The sequence below is a fragment of the Protobothrops mucrosquamatus genome, unplaced genomic scaffold (assembly GCF_001527695.2).
Source record: "Protobothrops mucrosquamatus isolate PMUCROS unplaced genomic scaffold, P.Mucros_1.0 scaffold_155, whole genome shotgun sequence".
Classification (NCBI taxonomy): Eukaryota; Metazoa; Chordata; class Lepidosauria; order Squamata; family Viperidae; genus Protobothrops; species Protobothrops mucrosquamatus.
Window position 1 is genome coordinate 1,002,679 of NW_015386231.1, and position 10,249 is coordinate 1,012,927.

General features: G+C 41.1%; 1 protein-coding gene across 1 annotated transcript in view; it reads left to right on the plus strand.

The window, feature by feature from the left end:
* Positions 1–3,115, plus strand: part of VDR (vitamin D receptor) — a 53,181-nt gene extending 50,066 nt beyond the window's left edge. Inside the window, exon 9 of the mRNA XM_015820611.1 lies at positions 2,809–3,115. Coding sequence (XP_015676097.1) covers positions 2,809–3,068 — 260 coding nt within the window. The 3' untranslated portion in view covers positions 3,069–3,115. The remainder of the gene's footprint in view (positions 1–2,808) is intronic.
* The last annotated feature ends 7,134 nt before the right edge of the window (positions 3,116–10,249 follow it).

Sequence of the window (10,249 nt, forward strand, 5' to 3'; positions counted from 1 at the left end):
TGCCAGTAGGAGACTTTCCCCAGATTAAATAGGTAAGGAGCTCTGACATCAGAATACTCTCTAAATACTAGCCAAGTATGGAATTCTCTCCCTCTCTCTCTCTCTCTCCCTAAGGCAGAGATGACTAAACAGAGTGAGCTGACAAGGACTGTGAGTATCAGGAAATATTTTGCCTAGGCAGTGACTTCTGACAGTACATGCTATAGTAGACATAGATGAGCAATTGCTTAAAGCCTACATGAAGTAAAGTGAAAAGTGTGGTTAATGCTTCTCTAAAGTGAGTCGATGCAGCCCTCAAGTGCACAACCACCGCAAAAAGTACCAGGTCACTTTTTATGACAACAGTTGGGTGATTTCATCAGAGATCAGATGAAAAGGGCCCAGGTAACTCTTAAGGCTCCAAATAACTTGAATCTGCATGTTTATGAAAGTAATCGGATTATAATTGAACATTGTTTTTCATCATGTGAATAGATTGAGAGGCTAAACCTATGGTGTCGAGATGGAATTGATTGAATCTAAATAGAATGATATGGCTGCCAAATAAGAAAGGGAAGAGTGCATTTCCCCCCCTGACAGATTACATCCTTGCCCGGACAGACTTCAACTAAATTGAATATATAGTCTGGGGATTCAGCTGACGTCTCTGAATAGAATCTGATTAACTCTTCTAGCAACCTGCCACAGGATGAGTAAAAAGATATTAAATTGGAGTGACTTAAGAAAAGGCTGCTGTGACCTATTTGTGATAAGCAGGCTGGAACAAGAGTGAAAGGATGAAGTAGGCTTAAGGATGGCAAATGACAAAGATTATAGGAAATTTTCCTGTATTATCTCTGAAGACCTGTTAAAATACCACTCCCCAAGCAGCATATAAAAAGAAGTTAGATACACAGCCTCTTTTGGAGACCAAGCCTGGGAGTCTGCAGTATTGCTTAATACATTGAGCAGGAATTCATTGACAAAAGATCTGGCACTTTTTGAAACCTTGGCAATTCAATTCATTCCCTACACAATGTGGATTGTTAGGAATGTTTGCCATTCAATTTGTGTCAAGCGTCTTTCCGACCAATGAAATCTAGAGTGAGGAGATCCACGGTGCCTCTTTCCAGAAGTGTGTCGGTTGACAATTTAATGGCCAAATGGTTCTGAAATTACGATTCAGGGATATAGAATGCTGATTTGGGCCCCCCCCCCTCAAAAAAGGACAAAATATTTGCTGAAAACTTGATTTGTGAGCTTATTTGTTACAAAACGCACTACTATTGGATAATTTTGAGCAGAGGAGACTAATTAGCTTGCTAAATAGAGAAAGGTGGCTTGAGAATTTTTGTTAAATATATTTGCTGTGTGTCAATGTGGGAATTAAACATTAAACTCATGATTATGATGCTGGAGGAAGCTACTTATTTGTCAGAAACTATATTTGTTGGATGATGTTACAACAGACATTTTATGGCAAGCGGGCCACATCTATCCCTTTGACTGTCCCTCCCCTGCCTGGGATAGTGGAGGGGTAGTGGTGTGTGTGTGTGTGCTTACAAGATGCTATAATTTATTAGTGAGGATATATGCTATTTAAGAAAGTTTTGTCCTGTTTGTTGTGCTATGGTCCCTCTTGCATCTGTTTGCATTTGCTGGTTACAATGGAAGAGATGGGAAAAACTGGCCTGGAGGATTTACAATGTGTTAGGAGAATAGTAGGCACAGGCCTGTCTCAAAATTACAGGTCACCAACAAAGAGACAATTCCCCCTTGTATGAATGCCAGGGTTGTGCTGTCATCTGGAACGCCCTTGGCAATACTTTTAGAATGATAGCATGTGCCACTCTCCTCTATGGGCATCAGTCCTCTTTAATGGATTGAAGGCGGTAAGAAAAAAAGGCCAGAATAATGGGGGAAAGTTACAAATTAACTACCTGTAGAATACCAATTGCAATTGCAAAAGAATTCCTTTGTTTGAAAACATCCTTACCTGCACTGCATTCTGTGTTTGATTGTTTTTATGATTAATATCTGATCAGCATTGCATACCTGTTACAAGAGTTAACTATTTCTGACGGAAGCCTATTTCTGCTTGACCCAAAATGCTAAGAAAATTAAAGCAACGCCTTAACCATTAAGTGGATGTTTTCTTTCAAGCAGACACAAGAAAACAGTCATTAACTTCTTCAGGTATCTCAATAGCATCCCCTTTGATATCTTTTGGTAGAAAATTCCAGCGATTGAGCAAAATCACAACAGTAGTACATTCTTCTACCCCAAAAAAGTTGTGTCTTTCTTTCTGAGCATAACAAGAAGTAGCAGAGAATTAGAGATAACAACAAGATGACAACAGGATGTGATTACATAGATCTGGTTTGTGATTTATGCCAAACTTCAGTTTTATTTTTAATGCAAAAACATCTTTAAAAGGTTCGAGCTGTCTCACAGTTGAAATATTGAAAGAAAAATTCTGCCTCTCTTCCAACAAATTGCTGTTTTCATTGCCACTTTATTTTCTTTTTTCAAAACGTGTGTTTAACCTCTGCCACATTGATACCTCATCTTAAGGTTTTCCAATAATCTTTTTTTTATGCTTCCTTTTCTGATTTTGACACATGACATGTAATGGATATGTGGATACAAGAGCGAACCCGGAATTATTTATTTTTAAGTGATTTTGAAGGAGTTCAACTTGTGACCCTAGAGTCGGAGGAGAGGAATTAAGGGAACGTACAAAAATACCATTAGGAGAAGGGTGAAATGTCATTGGTGCTACTGCCTACCTCGATCACATAAAAACGTGTGATGTGTTTTGTTTCCTAGACCGCCCTGGCGTTCAGGACACAGCTCTGGTGGAGTCCATCCAGGACCGTCTTTCACAAATCCTGCAGACCTACATTCTTTGCCGACACCCTCCTCCAGGCAACCGCTTGCTCTATCCCAAGATGATCCAAAAGCTCACAGACTTGAGGAGCCTGAATGAGGAGCATTCCAAGCAATATCGCTGCCTCTCCTTCCTGCCCGAACATAGCATGCAGCTCACTCCGCTGGTCCTTGAAGTCTTTGGCAATGAAATCTCCTGAGTCGCCACTGAGGGGGAAAAAGCACATGGAAATCAAGAGTCGGGGGGGGGGGGGAATCAGCCCAGCTTTCCACTGGCTACAGACTGAAAGTTTTTACCCCTCGTGAGGTTGTGTATATTCTGTCAGTGAGAAATTGATTTCTTCTCTCCCCTTCACCCCACGCTACCTGCAGAGCCACACTTGTGATATACGTTTCCAGTCTCTTGCTGAGGAGCAACTGATTCATCTTATTCCACCTGCCTTTCAAAACTGGATGGTTTCTCTATTGCTGCTTTGCAGGAATGAAAGGAAATAATTGCTTTTCAAGCCAGCAGTTGAAACCTCTGTAGCGTGGCCTTAGAAAGACACCAATTGTGCAAGAGCACCCACAGAGAATGAGTGGAATGAAAAATGGAACCTGGGTATATTCTCTTTTCTATAGGATAGTAAAAGCTTTCAGTCCTGTACAATTGTAATACACAAGAGATATCAAAGTGCTCTTATTTATGGAATATAATGCACTTCTTATCATTTCCTGCCAAATATCAACAGGTCACTTCAACAGCGAGATGGGCAGCACATCAATTTAATGAATAAATTTAGTTAATAAATAAGATGCTTCAACAGCAGCAGCAAAAAAAAAATATCTATTTATTAGCCAAATGAAGAAAGATTTGTTAGAATAAATAACCATCTTGGGTTTGGGTGTTTTTTTAATGCAATTTGTCAAATGCATAGAAGTAGGCTAGCACTTTTTTAGCCCTTAATAATCTATAATAGGAACTGAAAGACTTTGGTTCTAATCATGTGCTCCTTGGTGGGGAATACAGACACGTTCTTAAAAACCAGGTTCCTGCCAGAATCTCTGCACTATTAAAGCGATGGCCATGTTTGCCGCTTTCAGCCTTAAACAGTGTCTGACACTACTAATTACTAAGAGTTGATGAGGAATAATCCAGAAATATAATACTGACTTTTAGTCTATCCAAGAATGCTTGGTTTGTTCAGAAAAATGGTTTGGTATCACTTTTTAATGGATTGTAGAAAGGATTCCTATGATCAGATTAAATTGCGTACAAAGCAGCTTAATTATCTGATGGAGAAGAAGCAATTTTCAGTTGTTTCCATTTTGGGGCTATAATGTTTGAGTCAGTTCTTAGCCATCCTCAGGAGACTGAAACTAATTTATTTTTTATACTGGTAAAATGTTTACTCTAAGTTTGACAACCTCTGGGCTACTTGATTTCTAGAAAAATTAAGTACATATGAGCCATTTGTTGACAAGGAAAAGATCTTGTCATCAGTCATGACTTTGCCAAGAGCATGTGTGGTTTAGGTAGCTTTTTGTTGCATTGGTCCCAAATAATATGAAATAAGATGTGGACCAATTTCTCTTTGACGAAGGAGTCTACAAACATTTGGGTGAGAGATTTATTAAGACTGCACCATTAAAAGATGAGTTAACTGTCAGTTTGAAAGAGAAAACATGATTATAGGTGAATGTTCTCCTGCTGAAACTTAGGTAGTAGATTATATTGCTTACTTTAAAGACATATTGAACATTCATCATTGTGTAGTTCTGTTTGGTTTTAATTCTTGGTGATAACAGCAGTTTGCACTCTATACATCGCTACATATTTTAATATATCAGGTAAAATAACTATTCTGCACAGATAGAAACAGATTAGATAAGCATTTAAAAAAGAGTGTGCTGGTTAGATTTTACAGACGATATAAGAAGATAGAGCTAGACATTTCCCATTTGGATTGAAATCTGCCCTTTGCTCACTAGGTGTCAGTAGGGTAATAGACTAGGCTGTGATTCTTGTGAAAGTGCCTTGAGTTTGCTGCAAAGCAATTTATCTTTTTCTAGAATGATTAGATTGTTTTACTCTGAAATTAGCCTAAATTACTAGGATTGGAAGATTCCATCAAAGCCTTAACTTCCTTCTGTACTTCTCTGAGAGTTGGCACAAAGGCAGCCCACCCACATGCAACAAGTCCCTGTGGTTGGATGTGTTGTGAGCATATGCCTGTAGCTGCCCCTCCTTCAGCTAGCTCCTTTTGCAGGGACACACATTAAAGCTAGAACCAGAAAGCTTGAACCTTTGCAACCCAAAAATACATTGGATTTCTCATTATCCAAGCTAACCATTTTAGATATAGCATCTCCATTTTAAAACCTTGCTCCTTCAACTGCAGAAATGCATCATCACTTCAATGAACCCTCCTTAGCTTTGATCATTTGAATGAGCTTTTTAATTAATATTTGTACTCCATCTTAGCATCTAAACTGATAAACAGTTTTAAAGATAGGATTGAGTTCATGTTTCCACCATATACTTGAGTCAAGAACACTTTTAAAAGTCAAACTCACCTCAGCAAATACATAGTAGAGTCACAGAAGGGAGTTGGGGCAAATTTAAGCTCAATGGTGGCATCAAGTATCGAAAGAGACGTTTAGAAGAAAATTCAGGTGCTCAATATGGAATGCACAGTATACACATTGCTAATTTGTCTGCCATTTAAAATGCTGCTAGAACATAAGCACGCTAATTCGCTATAGGGGGGTGTTTGTTTCTGTATCTTAGACATTTCTGTCATTTTTTTCATGGTTAGATCAATAACAAGATCCTACAGGTGTTGCAGTCATGGATATAAGATTTGGGATCCATCCCATATCGGGAAATAATCTCCATGCCGAGGAAGAGGAAGAGAAGAATAGTTAAAAGCTTTTCTGCCTAGGAGAGGAGTGGAACTAATCAGCCTCTCAAATTCTGTGCGCTCAATTGAATACAGCAGTCAAGTTACTATGATGAGGCAGGCTATTTAGTGAAGGCTGAAAATATTTCATGTGAATTCGTTTTGGAGGCTTTAATATCAATGACATTTGAATCAAAGCTGCTCTGTTCTGAAAGACATTAGGGCTCTTTTTCCACCTCTGCATGTAAAAGCCAAACCTGTACAGTTAAGAGTAGAGAAGGGTAGCTTACTAGATGAGAAACACAAATCATCTCCATTTTGTTGCCTTATGTTATAAATTGTCATGCACTTTATAAAAATCAATATAATGATTTAAAGAGATAAATATATATTTTAATTACAGTGATGAAGGTGGTGGTGATGATGATGATGATGATGATGAATGATGCAAACTTAGAGATGAATGCTATCTTTTTATTCCTCTGTACATCTTTTGGCTTTTTTTCTAACAAAGATCTAATATTTAAATATACTATTCCAGACCTTTAATAATAAAGAATGATTGAATACTGCTTTGCAGTTTTAAATGTGATGCTTGGTTATCTTCTTAATAAAAAATGGAGAAAACCTTTTGAGTGATTCATATGTTTCCTCAGAAACATATCAAGTGCCCTAGGATTTATTCCCGTTTAACACTGATATCAGTCTGTCTCTCAAAGGGGAAAATCTAAGGATCGGAGAACTGAAAATTATATCCAGTGCTTTTTTTCTAAAAAAAAAAAAAAAGGTGCCAGAACTCACACACGTCATACAACCCGCCTTGCCTACCCTACAAGGTTCCATCCCAAAAAGGTGTCGGAACTCCGTTCTGGGCGTTCTATGAGAAAAAAAGCCCTGATTATATCAGTTGGGACCATAAAAACTTCCTAAAATACATATGTGCGTAACTACTGATGCAGTTGCTTTAAAGATTTAACGGTGCAGCATAAACTGATTCTAAATGTTAACTAGCATGAGGAATAAGATGGCACCTTGAAGTCAATGGGCCCAGCTCTCCAGGACTAGATGTCGAGACTCCATGCCTCTCGCTGCCACTTCACCCCCTTCATGAAACACTGCAGGAAGTAATTTGGAGATCTGTGTGAAGCATCGATGGCTTTATCCTCACATCCTGCTGCCCATAGCATGAAGATGCTCCACTAATCATTTTTAAAGAATATTTCCACATACATTTACTTCATCTTTTGCCAGAGGCAGCTTAAATTCGTCTTTCAGCTGTTCCAGTTTTTCAAGGATTCCTTGTAGTCTTGCTGCCTACAGAATTTACAATGCCTCACGGGTAGTGAATTGATGACAGTCAAAGGCTTGAATATGCCCAACTCCTTCAGACATCTCCTCCTCCTTGAATGCTGGCCAATGCTCTCTGTGACCCTTTTAGCTCGGTGTGGGTAAACTTGTGCAGGTTAGCTATAAATCCCAATATGCATGTATTTTCTTCTAAGCAATATTAGAAATTCCGCCCAAAGCAGTCCAGCAAGTGGAACTCATAACCTTGCAATAGTGGCAAATATCTGTAGCTCGGGTGTAGGATGAGGGTGAAGGTTCGTTCTCCGAGCTCGTGGGTTGGTTTCCAAACCTTTCGTTACCAGGCTAGGTAACATCTTCAGAGGAGTTTAGGGATCCCCTAAACTCTGCTGAAGATGTTACCTAGTGTAGGAAGTCAGCCCCCCAGAGAAGGAAATATTAAAAGGGCAGAAAAATATATTTCCTCAAAGGATCTTAAAGAGGCAGAAAAGCATGTCTAGTTTTCTTAATAGCCCCAGGTCTCCCTCCCCCAAGCAGAAACCAGCTCTGTAGAAATGCAGATGTAAATAATCCAGGAAGGTTGGAGGCCCCCAGCTAGAAGATTAAGAAGACAAAGACACCTAAAATCTACATACCCCACCCAAACTCTAAGACAGGATATAATAGGATTAACCGACAGATGCCAAAGGGACACAGGTCAGAATATATGACACAGGAAATACAAAGCCTCAAACAGGAACAGGAACTCCAAACAAAAGCCCCAGCGGGTATAAAAACCCATTCCCTGCATGTGCGTGCTTGCTTTCTTTTCTTCCAGAGCCATCTTTCTGTCTGGCTCTCCTCTTCAATAAATTGCAACCTTCTTTCTAAAGCAGTTGCCATGTTGTTTATTCCCGGCTTGGACTGAACCACAATGAAGACTTTTCCTTCAACACTAGCCTGGTAACAAATGAAAGCTGTTGTGTCCCGTGCCTGCAGAAGCAGGCGCGGGAAGTTGCAAGAGTCCCGGACATTTGCAAAAGCTGCCCGGGACCAGACTGACCGGCGCCGGCCTTGCGCACATGCACAAGGCGGGAAAGGACTGCCTTGTGACTGGTGGGAATTGTCCGGGGATTGGAGAGTATATATAGAGGCTTGCGCGCCTCTGGGGTTGTCGTTGTTCGTAGAGTGGAGCAAACAATAAAGACTTGTTGAAGATGAATCGTCTCAAGCGCCATTATTCCCAGGACTTAACACTGGCGACGAGGGTGGGATACAGTCTCTACAGCTAAGAAAAGCTTGAAGACTCACCCAAAGAAGTCCGGGAAAGAAACGCCGTGGAAGTCAGCGTTATCCTGCCAGTACGAAATCGCTGGAGGGTGCGTGCGGCTGCAGACGACAACCCTGATCCTCGATCAGGGCTTGGAGACACACATTTCTACAGAGGGATCAGCGAGCTGGAGAATCAGCAGAAGAATCTGCAAGTGGAGTGGCCAAGATTTTGCGGCCCACTCGAAGCGCTCCAGTGGCAGCAACCATCCACACGAAGGTGGACAAGCGTTACCAAGCAGCTGGGAGAAGGTCCAAGGATCGTTAGGACAAGGGCCCAGCTGAGTTTCATTGCCTCGGACGCGGTGGACGCCAGAAGCGTGCGGAAATAAAGGCTACATCGCTACGAGTTGCCTGGGTCGACTGAAGGAGTTTCTACTAGACAGCATGACTTGCCACGTTACGGCGGCTCCTTCACATCCTTCTACCAAAGGTGGTGTCCATGACGGGCGCAGCATTGTTTTATCTAGGGGGGAGGGGTGTTGTGTCCCGTGCCTGCAGAAGCAGGCGCGGGAAGTTGCAAGAGTCCCGGGCATTTGCAAAAGCTGCCCGAGACCAGACTGACCGGCGCCGGCCTTGCGCGCATGCGCAAGGCGGGAAAGGACTGCCTTGTGACTGGTGGGAATTGTCCGGGGATTGGAGAGTATATATAGAGGCTTGCGCGCCTCTGGGGTTGTCGTTGGTCGTAGAGTGGAGCAAACAATAAAGAGTTGTTGAAGATGAATCGTCTCAAGCGCCATTATTCCCAGGACTTAACAAAAACATTTAGCACAGAAATGCCAGCTAGCCAGTTCACAACAAGCACTTGAGAAACATTATTAGCATTAAGCACTGGGAACCAAGGTTCTTTGGATGATGGTTTTGTAAAAATGACAATTTGGTTATACACAGTGCTTTTTTTTTGTAAAAATAAAAGGTGCTGGAACTCACACATGTCATACAACCCGCCTTGCCTACCCTACAAGGTTCTATCCAAAAAAGGTGCCAGAGCTCCGTTCTTGGCGTTCTATGACAAAAAAAGCCCTGGTTATACAATTCTAAGCCCCCTTTTGTTTAGATTATTACTGTGTTGGGGAACATCACTCGTAAGGAAAATATGCAGAGGAAGTACAATCTAATTTAAATACCATTATTAAATATATTATTATGCATTAATGTTAACCCTATTGATAGGCTTAACCTTATCAATCACACCTTGAATGCAATGATTCTGCTCCTTGAAAGCTAATGGTCTGGGGTGTAAGGGCCCTCCCAAAAGAGGCATCAAATGAGGGATGTGGGGGCATTAAAGACTCATTCACTTTTTAAATATTTTCACTGGCTTCGATGACTTTTTAAAAACTTTATTTTTTATTTTTTATTCACTTGCTCAGGGTAACCAGGAGAGTATTTCCTCAAAACATCCCTATGAAATAAATTGGGCTGTCTGTCTCCAATAATATGTTATACAGACTTTTCTCTTGAAAAGCAGTTTTTTTTTAAGGAACAACTTATATATTGTGTACTTTTATTCCGCAGTTTTTCACCTAAGAAACGACTTTTGCCTCCCTGTTCCCTCCTATCGTAGGTGCGTACCCAATCCATGTATATATGTTGGAGAAATCTAAATTACCAGACTCCTGGATAGAAGCCATTATATCTCTTATTCCAAAAGAAGGCACAGACCCCAAAAAGATTAAAAACTATAGCCGTGACCAGGGGGGCGTTTTATCAGGTGCGCCTGATCTACCAGTTGCGCCCCTTTCTGGACCGGGACGCTTTGCGCACAGTCACTCAGGCTCTCGTCACCTCTCGCCTGGACTACTGTAACGCTCTTTACATGGGGCTCCCCATGGGGAGTATCCGGAGGCTCCAGCTGGTCCAGAATGCGGCCGCGCGGGCGGTGC